Source organism: Ammospiza caudacuta, chromosome 13, assembly GCF_027887145.1.
Source record: "Ammospiza caudacuta isolate bAmmCau1 chromosome 13, bAmmCau1.pri, whole genome shotgun sequence".
In the NCBI taxonomy this organism is placed as follows: Eukaryota; Metazoa; Chordata; class Aves; order Passeriformes; family Passerellidae; genus Ammospiza; species Ammospiza caudacuta.
The window spans coordinates 15,216,966-15,236,035 of record NC_080605.1 but is presented as its reverse complement, the minus strand read 5'-3'; the positions used below and the strand labels follow the sequence as shown (position 1 = coordinate 15,236,035).

The 19,070-nt window shown below is 43.9% G+C and overlaps 1 protein-coding gene across 3 annotated transcripts in view; it reads left to right on the top strand.

Annotated features, from left to right (window-relative positions):
• The window catches only part of CTCF (CCCTC-binding factor), a 34,550-nt gene extending 16,987 nt beyond the window's left edge, over positions 1–17,563 (top strand). For 2 of the 3 annotated variants that reach the window (XM_058813376.1, XM_058813377.1), the window contains exons 4-13: positions 3,836–4,628; positions 5,255–5,425; positions 6,064–6,197; positions 7,475–7,595; positions 8,368–8,517; positions 9,821–9,981; positions 10,673–10,855; positions 11,249–11,384; positions 13,799–13,966; positions 14,983–17,563. In XM_058813376.1, coding sequence (XP_058669359.1) covers positions 3,836–4,628; positions 5,255–5,425; positions 6,064–6,197; positions 7,475–7,595; positions 8,368–8,517; positions 9,821–9,981; positions 10,673–10,855; positions 11,249–11,384; positions 13,799–13,966; positions 14,983–15,164 — 2,199 coding nt within the window. In that variant the 3' untranslated portion in view covers positions 15,165–17,563. The remainder of the gene's footprint in view (positions 1–3,835; positions 4,629–5,254; positions 5,426–6,063; positions 6,198–7,474; positions 7,596–8,367; positions 8,518–9,820; positions 9,982–10,672; positions 10,856–11,248; positions 11,385–13,798; positions 13,967–14,982) is intronic. The other variant, XM_058813378.1, reaches the window with a different exon arrangement.
• The last annotated feature ends 1,507 nt before the right edge of the window (positions 17,564–19,070 follow it).

The following is a 19,070-nucleotide window of genomic DNA, read 5'->3' as shown; positions in this document are numbered from 1 at the left end:
GTAAGGTAGCAGTAACTGGTAGGAAGAGAACTGGAGACAAAAGCCAGAAATAAAAAGTTGAGAGAAACTCTGCAGTTTTTATTCCTACTGTTCTGCTATAATGGTCTTAATTGTAGGAAATGGCACATGTCCTCCAATAAATACAAAACTTACCAGTGAGATCCAATTTATGAAAAAGGAGAATTAGAGTAAAGAAGAAAAAATTAAGTAAAAGAAATAGCAAATTATTCAAGACATAGTGAGTGAGAAGTGGCATGGACAGCCAGTGCAAAACTTGCTGCAGCAGAAATGGAGTCTTTACAGAGAGCTTATTTAATAGGAAAGCACCCATACATTTTCCTCTCAAGTTTAGGGTACATCCTGTAGGGTCCCCACCCCGCAGCTGAAGAATTTTGAAATTTGTAAATCCACACTTGTGAGGAAATCTCAGCTGTTTCCTGAGATTTTTGAGCTATCCAAAACATCAAGTGAACTGGCTCCTGTATATTTCTGTAGTTTTTTATGTTGTTATTGTGACATTCAGTATATTGTGACATTTCCCCTGTGGCAAGAGTTTGGTTTAGAACAAGACATTTTCAGATGCACTAATTTTGATGGAAAGGAGTATAGTGGATACTTAGTAATAGGCAGGAGTGAGTGCTGATCCATGTGCTGAGTGTTGGAGCCAGGGAATCTGGGTCAGGATGCAGCAGCAGGCAGGGACAGTGGGAGTGGCAGTGTCAGGATGCAGCGTGTACTGGGACAGTGGAAAGGGGCAGGCAGGGATAGAGAGGTGACATGGAGGTGGCAGGCTCGGGGTGCAGTGGCAGGCAGGATGGAGGTGACACGGATGGCAGTGATGGCGTGCAGGGGCAGGCAGGATGGAGGTGGCAGACTCGGGGTGCAGTGGCAGGCAGGGATGGCAGTGACGCGGAGGTGGCAGACTCGGGGTGCAGTGGCAGGCAGGGATGGCGGTGACACGGATGGCAGCGTTGGGGTGCAGTGACAGGCAGGGATGGCGGTGACACGGATGGCAGCGTTGGGGTGCAGTGGCAGGCAGGGATGGCGGTGACACGGATGGCAGTGTTGGGGTGCAGTGGCAGGCAGGGGTGGCGGTGACACGGATGGCAGCGTTGGGGTGCAGTGGCAGGCAGGGGTGGCGGTGACACGGATGGCAGTGTTGGGGTGCAGTGGCAGTCAGGGGTGGAGGCGGCGGCCCCAGCCCGGTGCAGTGCCGCGTGTCGCCGCTCGGGGGCAGCCGTGCCCCGCCGTGTGAGCCCTGATAGCCGCGCGACAGGAAACGGGGTGAGAGGTGACAGAGGGACAGGGGCAGTGGCGGGGTCTGAGGTTCTTTACCGGACGGCTGTAGGAATCCATCCATTGCTTTCTCACAGGTACACCCCCACTGTGAGTGTCTTTAACCTGAGTCTTGCTGCAGGCATTTCCTTGGTGTCCCTGTACACCTGCGTTCCTAGGCTGGCAAACTTCCTGACAATGTGAGCCAGAGTCTCCGTGTGTGCCAGTGTCCTGTTCCTTGGTGGGCATAGGATTTTCTGCTTTACAAGTCAGAAGTGGTGCCTTCCTACTCCACTATAGAATTATAGAGGACACTGGCAAATTTTGGCCTGTTGTCTCGCTTTCAGGTGACTTAGCAATGTTGTTACCAACTGATATTGACAGTGAATGTGAAGGTCCTTGTGAGGGCCCCACCTCTGCTCAGAGCTGCCTGTGCTTGTTTCAAGGTTGCAAACCTCTGCTCAGCACCAAAGTTGCATTAGCTTTGTAGATGGACTTTTGCCATTTTTCCCCTCCATCTTACATATTTTATTGTTACTTCCTTGCCCATTGACCACATTTTTATGTGTTATTTAGCTACGTCCTTTTTTTGTTCAGACACTTTTGGTCACCTGGACAGCCTTCTCTTCTCTCTGCAAATACCTAAGATAATTGTAAAACACTTTTGCAGTTGCTGTAGGCCAAAGACCGGCTCTGTTCTGATTGCCTGCTGTCTGGTGTTAAGTACTTACATCATCTGGTGTACTTCAGCTGTTTGTCCATATGGATTTGCTCCGACTTGAAAAGCTGACGGGTGGTGAAGGAGAGGAGAGGCGGGATCCCTGCGGGGAGTGTGCACGAAGCCATATGTCGCTATTCCTGGGGATCTGGTGCCCTCTGGAGACTGTGGCTGCCCACGACATCACCGGTGTCAAGGCACCCCGCTAATTTATGTCCCTTGTCTGGGCAGGCTGAAGAACAAGATGAGCTGTATTGTTTTTACAGCAGAAGTGGATGATACTAGAAAAGACAGTAGAGTAACAGGAAGAACTCTCTAAAAAGAATTGCAATTATTTATCTTGTAATTTTTAAAGCTGATGGAGACTTGATAGCTGTGCTTCATGTTTATGTCTTGTGTCAAATCAAAATTGAGTACCCAAGATTAAACATAGATATTTGAAAGTAGTATGGGGATTTTAAAGTGTTGAGTTAGCAATGGAGATTAAATATTTATATTAATTCACTTAGCTGGTCTGAGAGGCCAGTCAGTCTAATGGGAAAATACAGAAGTCTCTTAGCAAATCTGGAACTGGATTCAGGAATTTTTCACAGGCTTAGTAAGGAAGCTGTTTTTTTTGTCACTTTCTTCGTATCCAAAATTGACCTTGGTACCTTTTTAATGCTTAATGAGGGGTATAAGAAATGGTATCCTGATGCAGGGAAGGTGTTTGGTGTGGTTGGGGACCTCTTTATTTTTACAAAGTAAACCACCTGGAATAGAGACGGACTTACAAAATGCTCCTTTACTATAATCTTATTCCTTTCATTTGGGAAAAAGCTGCAAAATGATAATTCATTTTAGCTCTTATTACTCTTGAAACAACCTTCCTGCAAAATGAGAATACAGGAGTTTAATATTTTTCCCCAACTGCAGTGAAGAGCAGTGGGTGATCTGAGGAGGCACAAAATCTCAGTGTCATGCTTGTGTGCAGCTACTGTCAGTTACAGCTCAGGCCCACCAAAATGCTGAGCTTCTGTGGTGTTGTTTGTTTGTGACAGTATGGATAGATTTAATACAGGTGTCCTGAGATCCTTAAGAGTCCAACCAGCTCAGAGTCCATGTCATTTACACTGAAATAAGATTTTACCTGTGTCTCCTGCTATGGCTCATTCAGCCAAGGAGGGATGCACAGTGCATCTTGAGATCCACTCAGGGCCCAGCAGTGCCAGAGGTGGGAGCAGGAGTTGAACTCCAGGCTGGTGACAAGAGACATATTTGCCTAACTCCTTTATGTCCTTATGTTGTTCAGAGCAGTTTAGACTTGAAGTAATAGTAGTTTGATATTAAATAAATGCAGCTTATGTTCTTGTGCTTAATTCTTAGTGCCTTTTCCTGGAAAAGTTCTGCAGTTCTCAAATGTAACACTTTCTTTAAGGTTGGCTTTTTAACAGTGTGGTAATTTTTGTACCTTTAAAATTTATAGCAGAGTCTGCCTCTGATATTGCTAAGTTATGTGAAATGATTAAACAAGCTCAGTAAGGAATAATACTGCTGTGCATCTTGCTGGTGGGATTTGTGGTCTTTGAGAAACAGGGACATCTGTATCACTTAATCTCTCTTCCTTGCTTTCCTTCCTCTCCAAGAAGCTGATACAGTTGTCTCACTGTAGGCAGCGTTCTGTGATTGCCTTGGTTTGCAGTGTGATGGGCTTGTGGAGAACTACAGCTCTCACCTCCTGTTTTCTGAATATGATTGGGATCAGTTGGGTGTTTCCAGTTGGGCAACTTGTCCTTCTGTGGGGTTTGTGCAGTTGTTAAATACATTGGATGGTGTGCAGCATTCGTTCTCTTGTTTTTACAGCAGGAAGGTGAAATGGAAGGTGAGGCAGTCGACGCTATTGTGGAGGAATCAGAAACTTTCATTAAGGGAAAAGAGAGGAAAACCTATCAAAGACGCCGTGAAGGTGGGCAAGAGGATGATGCTTGTCACATACCACCAAACCAAGCAGATGGCAGTGAAGTGGTGCAGGATGTCAGCAGTGGGGTGCAGATGGTGATGATGGATCAGCTGGATCCAACTCTTCTTCAAATGAAGACCGAAGTAATGGAAGGTGCAGTGTCTCAAGAAACTGAGGCTACTGTGGATGACACACAGATCATAACACTTCAGGTTGTTAATATGGAAGAGCAGCCTATAAACCTTGGTGAGCTTCAGCTGGTCCAAGTACCTGTACCAGTGACTGTACCTGTTGCCACCACGTCTGTGGAAGAACTGCAGGGAGCTTATGAAAATGAGGTTTCCAAAGGAGGCCTGCAGGAGGGGGAGCCCATGATCTGTCACACCCTCCCTTTACCAGAAGGCTTCCAGGTTGTGAAAGTGGGTGCAAACGGTGAGGTGGAGACACTGGAACAAGGTGAACTTCAGCCACAGGAAGATCCTAATTGGCAAAAAGATCCAGACTATCAGCCACCAGCCAAAAAAACAAAGAAAAACAAAAAGAGTAAGCTTCGCTACACTGAGGAAGGCAAAGATGTGGATGTCTCTGTATATGACTTTGAAGAGGAGCAGCAGGAGGGTTTGTTGTCCGAGGTTAATGCAGAAAAGGTGGTGGGCAATATGAAGCCACCAAAACCAACAAAAATTAAAAAGAAAGGTAAGTTCCCCATCTGCAAATGGATTTTTAAAAATGCTTTTGTTGTGGTGGTTGCAGTGTGACTGAAGCAAATGAATATATGCAAGTGGGAGGAGAGCAGACATGCCCAATGCTGCTTGCTCACAGTCTAATAATGCTTGACTGCAGTGTTTCTGGGGCACACCTCCCTTCTCTCTGTAGGCTGTCAGGGAGATCATTTTCCACAAGTATGATACTGTGACATTCATATTCTCATACAACTGTGACTGAAAAGATTGTTCTTTGCTGTACTGTACATGTAACAGTTTGTGTGCATGTTTTACATCAGGAGCCAATGGTATCATTAATTTTGTGGGCTTTTTCATAACCAATTGCTGGGTAAGGTAGATGGTGCAAAATACAGTAATAAGTATGTTTGATTTTTGTTAAAACTGCAAGTTAAGGAACCCTTTTTAGAGTGCAGAAGGAACATTAAGTCCTGGCTTAACAGTGAAAATTTAATCCAAACCAGCCACAGGCAATGCAGTTGGATTTAGTGGTGCATGGTGGTTCCTTGCAGTACTTGTACCTCCAAGAATCTTGCCTCTTGTATTACACAGTGGATCACGCTACTGTCAAACACTAAAGATGGTTTCCTTCATGACCAGGTGTAAAGAAGACATTCCAGTGTGAGCTGTGCAGTTACACTTGTCCTCGTCGTTCCAACCTGGACCGCCACATGAAAAGCCACACCGATGAAAGACCACACAAGTGCCATCTCTGTGGCAGGGCTTTCAGGACAGTCACATTGCTGAGGAACCACCTCAACACTCACACAGGTACTCTTGGTTTTGCGTGCATTGTGTTTATAGGGTCTGCTCTGCCATCAGAACAAAGTTGAAGGGAGACCCTTCTTGTTTTCCTACTTTCTCTTACGGAGCAAGGTAAAAAAGAGGAAATGGCGTAGTTGTTTTCTGCCTGGTCAGATCACATGCAGAGCTTATCCTGTTCACAGGTACAAAATCAATCCTGGGCTTGATCTCAAGTTACCTGAAGTTATAGAAATGTTCTCTTTGCCTTGGGCATTAGCCCTCATGTTTTCAGCTTGTTGTGCCTTACTGCCAAAAACAAGAGTATAATTTATAATCCCTCATTTTCTCTGCTTACTGAACTTACATCTGACTGGCTGATTTCTAATGTGTAAACAACCAAGTGGTACAAAAATAAAGGAGTCTGTTTCCTCACTGAAAGGATATTAATTCTCTAAGATCTTAAATCTATTAGTTATTTTTACAAAACCTCTGACTTTTGTGCATTCTGTTGCTCTAATTTAATCTTTCAGAACATGAAAACAATCTTGCTAATTCACTTCAAACCAAAAAAAAATTTAAAAAATCCACAACCAGTGCTGCCTTGTATTTTCTTTTGTCACTAAATCTCTTTGTCACTGTCTTCCTGTCTTGCTGCACACCATCAGGTACTCGCCCTCACAAGTGCCCAGACTGCGACATGGCCTTTGTGACCAGTGGAGAGTTGGTTCGGCATCGCCGCTACAAACACACCCACGAGAAACCATTCAAATGTTCCATGTGTGACTATGCCAGTGTGGAGGTATGGGATTTGTTACAGTGCTGACTGCTTCCTTGTGCACTTCAAAGCTTGTTCACCATCTGTTACAAACTCTGTTCTAGGCATTTCCTCTCTGGCCATTTGGTTGAAAGGCTCTGGGAAAAAGAAATTATAAATCAGGGCTGCTCTTGGAAGCAAATGGTGGGGTTTCCTCAGTGAATCAGAAAGCAGTTTGAGATCACTTGCAGAAATTCTAGGTGATACCCATTTCCTCTTTGGAAACAATAGTTGTCACAGTTTCTTAAATGATTTGTCCTTTAAGCTGATTGCAGGAATTGTAGTGTTCTTTGTGTTGAAGGAGACAGACATTTCCTGCTGCAGTGGGATGTCCTTTCAGTCCACAGTGCTCTCCCATTTTAGAAACATGCATTCTGCACATCATCTGTTTATGCCATGAAGGTGTCTGTAGCTAAAACTAATGAGCCTTTGTCTCAGTATTGGTGAAAAGCAGCTTTGCTAATGTTAGATGATACTTAATTTGCCTGAGCAGATTAGACATTCTTGAATGCCTTCCCTCCATGCAGTATTGTTAGATATTTTATAGGACAGCTTTTATACTGTGAAAGGAAATATGAGCCAGATGACGAGCTACATAATTTTTAAAAAATGGGGTGTCTGCAGTGGAAGAAGGCTACAGTGGGAGAGTTTATATAGGGGCTTCAAGGTTTTTTTTTTTTTTCAGCCCACGCTATGCCTGCAGTGCTGTCACTTCAGGTCCTGTGGTTTGAGTGCTGAATAAGTTATGTTGCAGAGGTTTTCATAGTATAAATTAGGAAAGAATAGCCAAGTTGGTCCTTATGAGGTCATGCTGCTTTTTGTAGGCACAAGTTGGTGATTAAGCAGCATGATCAGGCTGGGGTAGAAAATGCCATACCGTTGGTGTTCTTGCTTTGAGCTGGGTTTGTACCTTCTAAATAAAAGCAGGAGGAGAAAAGAATTAAGCTTCCCCACATCATTTCCCTGAGTCTCTCCAGGATATTTTAAAATTTTCGAGTGTCTTCAGATGCTGAGATGATCAATAACAGTAAGGTGAGCTAGGAGTCTAAAGGCCTCATTGAGTGTGGGAACAAGCATCAGGCAAGACTTGGAGTGAAGCTGGGAGGCAAGGTAGAGTGGGCAGGAGCAATGGGAAAATGGCACTGAAATGTGCTTGTTTGGTTTTGTGCCTAAACTGCTTTAAACTCTTGACTGGTTTCTTGTGCTTTTGGCAATCTGGCCTGCTCGTCTGTGCTAACTTGAGTGTTGCCCTTGGCTTGCAGGTTAGCAAATTGAAACGCCACATCCGCTCTCACACCGGGGAGCGCCCGTTCCAGTGCAGCCTGTGCAGCTATGCCAGCAGAGACACCTACAAACTGAAGAGGCACATGAGGACCCACTCCGGTACGGATTCTGTGTTCTCTTAGTGTCAGAATGGTGGGGCTACAGTGTTGCTGATACACAGGAAACAAATACTAATGTGTAGTTTAATATAAAACCTTTATAAAGTGTAGTTGAAGAGAATGCACCATGTTTTGTGAGCACTTGTAAATTTAGAACCAGGTTAAATTACTTCACCGAGAAATGAGCTTGGTGGATTCTGATTTCTAGTTTGACTGTGAGGTGATAAAATGCAGGCATCTCTATTATAAACAGAAGAAACTTCTGTTTGCTCTGTTCCAGCTGAAGAGTAGAGCCATTTGTAGTTTCATGCTTCAGTGCATTTTTAAAAGCATCTCATGCATGTTAGTTCATAAAGATGCTAATTTTTTCTTCAATATAAATAGGGATGATTTTAGCACAGAATGTTACTGCAGTGCCAAATTAATCATATTGCTAAAATTGATGGGGAGAAACATGCCCTTTTATGTATACATGAACATCAGAATCTCCACCCTAAAAAATCTGATATCACTTGTTCTCTTCTGTCAGCATGTAGGTCTTGCCTGTATTTCTCAGAGTAAGAATAATTTAACTTCCTTAAGAATTGAACTTTAGTTTCTTGGTAGAAAGACACTTAGTGGAGCTAGAACTTGCAGAGAAAGATGTTATTGAGCGCTTTGTAGAATTACAATTTCTGTGTGTTGCAAGTTTTCTGGGAGGTTGTTTGGGGATTCTTGGTGAGATTTCTTTTTAATAAAAGTACTTGTTCTATTTTTTCCTTTTGCTCCTGAAGGAGAGAAGCCATATGAATGTTACATCTGCCATGCTCGCTTCACTCAGAGCGGTACCATGAAGATGCACATTTTGCAGAAGCACACGGAGAATGTGGCCAAATTCCACTGTCCTCACTGTGATACTGTTATAGCGAGAAAGAGTGACCTGGGTATGTGTCTCCCAAATGTGGCCATTTACTGATGGTACAAAACTTCCCAGAATTACAGTTCAAATAACCCAACTGCTCTTTTAACCCAAATACCCCGTCTGGTAACTGCACAGCATAAAGCACAGCTTCACATATGGGGCTGGTAAAACACACCTTTAGCTTATAGCTGCTGCAAGTTAAAACAATTTTCAGTTTCTTCTCATTATTTGTTTTTTTTTTTTTCCAAGCATACAAGGTAAGTTACTGTTTGCCCATAGATGGAAGGCATTTATTGAACTTGGATTGAGATTTCAATAGCATAAGGATTGGGATCTAAAAAGCAAGATCACGTGACTTAACCTCCTGCACATTGGAGGCCCTTGTTTCATGCAGAGATATTTTCATCAAGTTAAAAGATTTGAATTAGAGCAAGTATTTAACTTTCCTGGATTTGGAGCTGTGTGCTCAAAAAAGCCCTGAGTCCTTGCAGTAGGACATTGCTGAGCTAGTGAGCAGTACCCAGTGTGATTCCAGCAGGCAAGCTCTTATGTTTCTAGAAGGTGACAAACAATATCGTGCCCAGAGCAGCTGAGGGAAAGGAGGAAGCCATGATTTGGCAGAACTTTCTGTCTTTAAACAGAATTATCACCCAAGTAATGGGAAGGCAGGCTCTCTTCCAGTAAAGACAAGTGCTACAGTGAGAGGCAGTTTGAGAGAAAGGCAGTCAGTTGATGTCAGGAGCAAACAAGCTGATTTACAACAGAGGAAAACTGATGTTAGCTATGAAGAATTTTTCTTCTAATAATGCTTTAATCTACCCTAAGCTACCTCGTGCAGCTGTGGTATGCTCTTAGTTGGAGGATTTTAAAGAAGTGACTAAAACCTTTTGGGGATTATCTGCTGGTATCCCTGTTGCCTTCTAGTCCTGTCACTCTGACTTCTAATCCTGCAGAAAATCCTGTTTCCCCCTACTGAATTACCTGGCTTCTGGCTGTATCCAGGCAATTCAAGTTAGTCTTAAAAATAACAGTCCACAAGACACTTAAGTTTGACAGTCATGTGTCATCAAATTCAAGTATCCTGAATCAGCACAGATTGCAAGTAATAACCAAATCTGTGGAAAATCTTAATGGAGTTTTTCTGAGAACTCTTTCTGTCTAGAAATGGTTCTAGTTGGTTTTACTTGTGAGTCCTTCAGGTTTTTAGTTGAATCCTAAATTCCACTGTTTTGGCTGAGCTTGGGAGGATCACTGAAGGACCATGGGCTCATCTTTCATGCTTGGAAAGCCACAGTGGTGAAAGCTTTTGATTCTTTTTCCTGTAGGTGTCCACTTGCGGAAGCAGCATTCCTACATTGAGCAGGGCAAGAAGTGTCGCTACTGTGACGCTGTGTTCCATGAGAGGTATGCCCTCATCCAGCATCAAAAGTCCCACAAGAATGAGAAGCGCTTCAAGTGTGACCAGTGTGATTATGCCTGCAGACAGGTAAGCTGGGGGCACCCCTTCAGAGTGTTAGGACAGGAGCTGAAGGTATAGGATGGAAATCTTAGCTTTTAGTTATGACCAGATGTCGCTTGAAATAAAAACAATGTGGACACTGGACTCTCCAAGGTAAAAGAGAGGGAAAGTTTAATTCTGACTCCCAACATTTATAGATTTCCAAAAGTGACTGGATTGGAGGATGACAGTGCCACCTCTCCAATGACACTGGACAAACCAACAGTCCATCAAATTTCTCCTCCTCCATAAAAGAATACAAAAGAATAAGTTATTTACATGAAGTGTGCAAGAAAGTTCATTACAAGAATGTAAACATCAGAAGGCTTAGAAGAACTTAAAAAAACAGGGCAACAACCAGCTGTCAGGATCAAATTAGCTCTCTACATTTTTTGAAGGGTGTAAAGGAGACTACAAGTGGCCTTTTCTTGGTGTGATTCTGTCCTGTAGAGAAAAACCTTCTAATTCATAACCTTGATGTACCCCTTAACCAAAGAATAAGAGTCTGTATAGGATGGGAAGAGCTAGGACTGAATATGCCATCAATCAAGATGTTCTTGCATTGCTGTGGAATCATTCTTTTCCTGATATTAACTATAAAATTTTGGCCTTGTTTTAGCTGAAAATTCACTTTTCTGTATCCATTGACACAAGTTTCCATTTTCCCTGTCCGTGCCAGGAGCGGCACATGGTCATGCACAAACGGACCCATACTGGAGAAAAGCCTTATGCCTGTAGCCATTGTGATAAAACCTTCCGCCAGAAGCAGCTCCTGGACATGCACTTCAAGAGATACCACGACCCCAACTTTGTCCCTGCTGCCTTTGTCTGCTCCAAGTGTGGCAAAACATTCACTCGCAGGGTAAGGGAATATGCTTTGAAATGGGGAGGCTTGGGGTGGAATGAGGCTTTTTTAGTCAAGGGGAGGGAAATGTTTACCCAAAAAGAAAGGTGGGTGAGGTACAGGGTAAAATATGAATCTTGTAATAGAGCCCTTCTCTTTAAGAGGGAAAGAGAGCAGAGAGAATTGAGAATTGGTACCAACAAACATCAGTGTTTACATCATGAGCAATGTGGAAATGCAACTTCATTCATAAAATTAATGAATGTACCCATCTCCCCCAAAGAAGCTCTCTTTAGAAAGCAAACAACATAGTTACCAGAAACATGTTTGAAAATATAGAGCCAGAATGTCTGATCTTGAATTCAATGCATGTTTTAACTTTTCTTGTGCTTTTGATCTTTCACTGAGTAGAACACAATGGCCAGACATGCTGATAACTGCTCTGGCCTAGATGGTGGGGAAGGAGAGAATGGAGGAGAGACAAAGAAAGGCAAACGTGGCCGAAAGAGAAAGATGCGTTCTAAGAAAGAAGATTCTTCTGATAGTGGTAAGAGCAGTTCAGTACCTTCTGAGAGTTACAGGTCTGTGATTCACTGTGTGTGTTAGCTGCTGGTTTGCCAGTTCTACAGGTTTCTTCTGGCACTTCAGTCTTGTCTGGTTGGCAAACACAGAATATGGTGATACATGGCCAAGTAGAGAAAGATGTATTGCCTGTGAGGGATAATATAGAGCCTGCTGTCCCAGGCCTGTTCCAAGACAGTAGTTTAAAAAACACTGTCTGACACCCCTTGTGTCAGCTGTGCCATTCCTGCCTTGCCTGTGTGGGAAACTCTCTGCTAATTTTTTTCAGAGTCCCAAAAGAGGCTGTGTGGTTCTGCAGTGCGTTGCTATGAAATGTTACTTGATCATTCTTCAGCATTACTGGGTGGCATGTCCAGACAACTCCACCACTGAATAGTTTGGCTACTTTTGTGGAGAAAGGCTGGCAACATCCAAGAGAATGGTGGAGATTAATACTGTGTGTGAAGGAAAAACTCAGTCCTACTCCTGTCTCCTGGCAGAGGAAAAACTTCATCATGTCTTCAACAGGAAGAGCCAAGTAGAGTCTCAAGACCAACCAGTTCACAGATGATTTTGCAGAAGGAATGTTGCTGATTAGTCTTTTATCTGGAGTGCTTTATCTAATTAATCAAGGGGTGTAGGTTGGGAGAACAGGGATACTTCTGGCTAGACAATGCATATCTGAAAATCTCACATGGCAAACAAGTTTTAGGATGGGTATGATCAAATGATTTGCAAACCTTGATTCAAAAACTATAGAAATTGATGCTTAAACTCATGTTTGTATAGATCTTCAGAAAAATGTATTAGGTGAATTAAGCACATGTAACTAATGGTGCATTTAAACATGAAAAGGTAATGGAGGCAGGGAAAATAATTGATGGAAGGTAATTCAAAATGTGGCATTCTGGAGTATGGCATTCTTAGTATCTGATTTGAAGTCTTCCTGGGAGTTCAGCCTGTTCTGAAAACTCATATTTTATTTAGTTGGTTTGGTCTGAGTTTAAAACAGTTTTTTGTAGGGGAAGCTTGTCAAAAGTCAGGCTTTTTAATGAGCTGATGATATGCAGTGAATGATGCCAGGCTCTGTGCTGAGGGAATCCCTTCAGCTTCAGTGGAAGTGGCAAGTGTGGGTTGACCTCAGAAGTCATTTGATAGATATGAAGAATTGACCAATGAGAGCTGAGTAGCTGTAAGAAAGATGTGCTAATCACTTGCTTGAGCAATTGCATTATTCACTGTTGTGTTTTTTTTTGATTTCTGCACTTTCATGAGGTTTGGCAACTATTAAATACCTGAGAAATCCCGTAAATAAATCCCTCATGAGGGGAATCCTTTGAGTGATTGTAAAATCATGCAGCTTGTACATGCCTCAGTGTGAGCTGGGGTTTTTCCCTTTAGTCAGATAAAAGGGAGTATCCTTGTCGCCCTTGTATTCTTGAGTGAAGCTACTCCTGCAGTGAACAGCCTTACAAATTTAAGGGCAATCATTTTGCTGTCCAAACAATATTATTCTCTTGGACATCTCTCACTGCTTTTTGTCTGCTCTGTGTTTGCCCAGAGCATTCTGAAGATGCTGATGGTCCTCATCTATTAGGTTTAAGGAGTGTTGTGAAGAATGAAGTGTAGAGCTTGAGGGGTAGGAGACTGGCTCTTGGATGCCTTGTTGGGGTTCTCCTGTTTCACAGAGGTCCTGGAATGGCTGCCACAGCAATTTACATGGGATCTACCTCTTCTATCCTCTTGCCCCTCTATTTTCCCCACACTTCTTGGAATCAGCTCATCCCCCCTGTAAACATCCTGCAAATAGTCCTGTGTGATCCAAAATGGCCTTCCTCCTGCATCCCATTGTGTCCCAACCAGGAATTCCCCATAGTACCAAAGGTGATCTCAAGAGCTGCTTCCCATGACTGGGATGGGTTTCACACCTGGTGGCTCTTCTGGGAATGTCCTGGACAAGAAGATTTTTCCTCAGAAGCTGTGAATTTGGGCTCCCACCTTCCATTGAGCAATGCTGTGCTCCTCTGTGTTGTTCAGGTGGGACTTGGATGGGCTGTTGGACCTTCTGATAGGCTTGGGAGTAGCCCAGCCATGTGTTATTTGGTCTTCTTTGTGCTGTTGTCTCTGAGCTCCTTTGTGCATGTGCAGAGTAGCTTTTACCATATAATCTAACATAATTAAATTACCTTTTGCTTTCTGAAGCACAGCTTGTTCTAAGTGAGGGTAACAGATTAACAGTCTGTGGCAACAGCTTCTGTACAAAGGCCTTACTTGCCTTCTTTCTCAGAGCTGATCCTTCAAATCCATCCCTTTTGGACAGGATTTGATGGTGCTTCTCTGTAGATGGATGTATTTTATTCTTGTTAAAACTGAAGATTTATCTGACATCCTTTCTTACAGAGGAAAATGCTGAACCAGATTTGGATGATAATGAAGATGAGGAGGAGACAGCAGTAGAAATTGAGGCTGAACCAGAAGTTGAGCAAGAGGCTCCTGCACCACCTCCCAGTAAGAAAAGAAGAGGAAGACCACCAGGCAAAGCTGCTGCGCAACCAAAACAATCCCAGCGTAAGTCACTGATTGAAGCTCTCACCTTACCCTGCTTGCTTGGGCACCTTTTGCCTTGATTTTGCCATTCTTGTAGATGTGATCCCTGCAAATGAGATTATTTTAAAAGTAGGTAACTGTACTTGTCTCTGCATTGCTAAGAACTCACCTTGAAATTTGTTGCAAGGGTTTCCTGGTCACGAGGGAACATGGCCACTTCAGGCCGGGCTAGAAAAGAAAGGCCATTGTGTTTGTTTAGTATTGTTTCATTTCATAATTGTGCAAAGTGCTCACTTCTTTTTGTACCAGTTATGGTGTCTCTGCTGACATACAGTCCTTGGGAAAACAGCTGGCAGTAAAAACATCATGGTGCTCTTACCTGGCTGGCTTTTGCAGGTATTGCCCCAACTGAACTTGCTTCAGACTGTTAGTTCTGAGCAAGGACCAGTGCAGGTGTTGTTTCAACTCCACAGGGATGTAGTTAAAAATAGACATTGTAACTGTGCACAGTCAAAGTAAATACATTTTAGACTCAGAGTAGGATGGGAAAGGGAAATCAGTTCCTTTAAGGAGGTGGTGGCTTCCTCAGTGGCTTGGCTGTCTTCTCAGTGATACAAGTGTGGCCTGTTTTCTCTCTGGTTTATTCTCTGGAAACATTCAATGCTGAATTTGTCATCACTAATTTCCCCTGAAGTTTGTCTTAGGCCCATATATTGATATGGGGTTTGATTTAATTCATTCTATGAAATCCATTGTTTGAAAGGAGTTTGAAAGGTATGAAAGTGCACACTGGAGCTGTGGTACTGGGGGCCCATCTTCATAAAGGGACAAGAAAATAAATGCTTGATGCTTGGGTGAGTGAGGTCGGTTGAATTGCTCCCATTGCTCGGTTGATGTGGCAGTGCTTGCTGTGGACCTCACCTTCCCTTGCCTTGGGATAGTCTCACCAAAGACCTGTTGGAGGCATGCAGGCTGGCTCTGGAAACAGCAAAATAATCTGTTTCTCTCCCTCTCCTCCTTTGTGTCTGCCCTTCTAGCTGCAGCAATCATTCAGGTTGAAGACCAGAACACTGGTGAAATTGAAAACATTATAGTTGAAGTGAAGAAAGAACCTGATGCAGAAACAGCAGAGGAAGAGGAGGAAGCTCAGCCTGCTGTAGTGGAAGCTCCCAATGGAGACCTCACCCCTGAGATGATTCTCAGCATGATGGACCGGTGATGGAGGAAGACCACGTTGGCTGACTGAACTGGCCTGGGCTGTGTTTAAGCGGCTCAAATCTATTTTTTTCCTTTTAATCTTTTTTCTTGGCTTTGGGAAGTGCATCATTTTAGACCATTTTACCAAACATACTGGGAAATAAAACGATGTTAGAATGTGATTTAACTAGAACTTGCTGTTTTATGTTAGCATTACAGGATCATGGAACATTAGGAAATATTTTGGAGTCCTTGAGGGTTTCCTCTGAGATGCTTGATTTAGTTTTGCTCTGAACTGCATTGTAAAGCTGGTCCAAGGGCCGTGTTTACATGCACCAAGTTTTAATATACAAAAGTGGAAGCCTTGACTAGAGTATGTGGAAAACCACTCCGGACTTGCCCTTCCAGTTCCCAGAGTCCTTGAGCCTCTTCTCTCAGTAGTGTTTTTAACTGTAAATGCAGACTTGGGAGGGTTCTAGACTTTTGAAATGTTTTTTTGGTTGGTTTTTTTTTTTTTTTGTTTTGTTTTTTTTTGTTTTTGCTTTCTCCCACTGAGTAGCTCCGGTTCTCCAAGTCGGCTGCACATGGTAGTTTTGGCATGCTCCAACTGGTTTCTGTCCTTAATATGCTTTGCTTTCTGCAAAGCATTTCTGTAATGGTCAAGCTTGTAAATAACTTTTTTTTTACATTTTAATCTTTTTCCATTAATTAAGAGGTATGCAAAAATGCAGTTTAAAGAAACCCCAGTATTCTAATTCCTTTCAAACTAAGTGGCAAGAGAATTGATAGAGTGTAAATGTTGGAAAAGCTGTTGATAAGGTAGAGAAAATATGTACCCAAACTATTGCTTGCAGAACAAGAGAAACCCACATGTGAAATCTGGTTTTGAAGCACAAAAAAATTGTATTTTATAGAATCTTAGACTGGCTTGGGTTAGAAGGCACTTTTACAGATCATCTAGTTCTACCCCCCTGCCACAGGCAGGGACACTTTTCACTAGACCAGCTTCCTCCAAGCTCTGTCCGACCTGGCCTTGAACACTTCCAGGGATGGGGCAGTAAGTTTCTCTGGACAACCTGTTCCAGAGCCTCACCACCCTCACAGGGAAGAATTTCTTCCTAATAGCCCATCTAACCCTGCCCTGTGTCAGTTTGAAGCCATTCCCTGTTGTCCTGGCTCTCCATTCCCTTGCCAAAAGTCCCTTTCCAGCACTCTTGTAAGATCCCTGCAAGGTTCTGTAAGGCCACAATCAGGTCATCCCAAAACCTTCTCTTCTCCAGGCTGAATAACTCCAGCTCTCTCAGTCTTTCCTCATAGGAATGGTGCTCCATCCCTCAAATCGTGTTTGTGGCCTCCTCTGGACTCGCCCTGACAGCTCGATGTCCTCCTTGTCCCAGGGACCCCAGAGCTGGATGCAGCACTGCAGGTGGGGTCTCACCTGAATGGGGCAGAGGGGCAGAATTCCCCCTTCCTGCTGCCCCCAGGGCTCTGGATGCAGCCCAGCACACACAGCTGGGCCATGTCCAGTCTCTCCCACCAGCTCCCCCAAGTCCTTCTCCCCAGGGCTGCTCTGGGTCTGTTCATTCCCACCCTGACTGATCCCAAGGGTTGCCCCAATCCAGGTGCACCACCTTGCACTGGCTCTTGTTAAGCCTCATGAGATTCCCAAGGGCCAGGTCCCTCTGGATGGCCCTGTCCTTCAGGTGTGTCACTGCACTCTAAGCTTGGTGTTCCCAAACGTGCTGAGGGTGTTCTCCATCCCTTCATCAATGCTATTAATGGTGATAGTGAATAACACTGGTCCCAGTATGGACCCCTGAGGGGCACCAGTCACTGCTGTCCATCCAGAGTCTGAGCTGTAGACACTGCCCTCTGGATGTGACCATCCAACCAATTTGAAACATATAATTAACTTTTTTGAGTTATAATTTCACAAATACATTTTCTTTGCTCTATCTTGTAGTTGTATTTTGTGTTTATGAATCCTATGTTAAGACAAAAGTGGTGATTTATGAGTGGGTCACTGCAGCCCTCAACCTGGGCCAGGAAATTTTATTAATAGGTCAGTAATTCTACAATTTTTGAATCTCTGATAAAGACAAAAAAAGGAATAATGTGAAATACAAATGATGCCTGTATATGAAAATGTCACATGTTAAAATATGTAAGCTTTTTATAGAGCCTCAGTCTTGCTGATTTCAAACAAATTTTTCTTCTATGTATCGCTTTTAAGAGAGCTATCAGTTTAGCTATCAGACTCTAGGTTGATGCATTTTTGTACTTAGCTGTACTGTGTGATATTTTTCATTATTTTAGGAAGCCAACATGGGAAAAAAAATACTGTTATAAAATATGTAATGGGGTTTGAAAGCTGGGAAGGAGAATATACTGCTGTACAGCTAATAAATAATAACGGATTAACATGTGTGCTCACTGGCTGCTTTCTTTGTGTACATCCACGGTGCGACCTGGCAGCCATCTCCAGATGGAAAAGCTGCTCTTCCCAGAAGGATGCAGGACTGGCTCCTTTCTCTGTGCTGGTGTTCCCTCTGCCCCATGCCAAATGCAAGGTACCTGTCCATGACCTTAAATCAGAGTGTGCTGCTCTGTGTGTAGAGGAGGGAGGATGTAAAATGCAAATGTTGGTGTTGACAGCTTGAGCTTGGAGTAACATGGGAGTAGTTGTTACTTCTGTTTGTTTTGACTGTGATTTTAAATGGTTATAGCTGATGGTTTAGTTAACCGGAATATTGTTTCCATTTCATTCTGAAAACATTGGTGGAGTTTCTGTGGTGTGTTTTTTTAATTGCCTTTGACAGCAGTTTAGGGTGCCAGCTGTTGGCAGTCACTGCAGGTTCAGGTAGAACCTCCTACTGCTGGTATGGGAGTCACTGTCGGCAAATGGCACTACTTTATTTTGCACTGTTTTACAGGAGACTGTAACCAAGCACAAGAATTGCTAGTTCTGGCTTTCACTAGGTGTTTGGTGACTCGTTATCCCTGGTCTTCCGTGACTTGCCAAGGAAAGCCTGCCTGGAGGTGGAAGCTCGGAGTCCTGAGCAGGCTGGAGCCTTGTTGCAGCAGGTGGGAGAGGTGGTGTAAGGGCTGCTTCTGTGAGAAGTCAGGTCTGGCTGAGAAATGGGTAAATCCTCAAGTGCTTTCCCAGCTGGGCAAGGGGCTTGTGTGCTCAGAAGCCAAAAATGTTTTTTTTTTTTTTTAGTCTGAGGCCTGGAGCTAGGGAGGCTTTGTGGTGAGTGGGAAAACCAAAGGGGTCCCTGGGATCTGTAAGGAGAAATTCCATCATGTCTTAAACCCTGTGGCTCAGCATGGTGCTGACAGGTGGGGTGTGAAGGATGGTGCAGTGGCTTTGTTTCAGCTGGTGGCCCCAGGATGTGCCACACGTCCTCCAGCAGAGACCTCCCTTGGTCTGTGTGAGTGTTCATGTGCAGCAGCTTGTACCCAGACATGGGTGACACCAAACCAGGTGCTGCAGCTCTCCTGGAATTCAGAATGGCTGGGGGAGGTGGCTGTGTGTGAACAGCTTAATGGGAGGCTGAAAGGACAAGAGCTGAGAGGTTTATTTGTGCAAAGACCACAGGTGTGGCTGGTGCTGAGTGGCCTCTGTAGTGTTCATCTGAGGAAACACCACTCCATGAAGGGTTGTGGGCTGTGACCATGTGCTGGCCTCATGCTCCATCCTTTAAGCCTTTTATGTGCCCACCACTGGGGTGGCACTGCCTTGGTCAGTCAGGGCCCAGGTGAGCAGCCCACACCAGGAGTCCATGACTGACAGCTCAGCCAGGGTATGGGTGGTCTGGGGATGAGCAGGTTGTGGCCTCACCTTTAGCCAAGCCCCACCAGACACAGGCACTGGCAATCCAAGAGGTTGTGAGATGTGCAACATCCAGTCTCTGACAGGTGCCTGCCA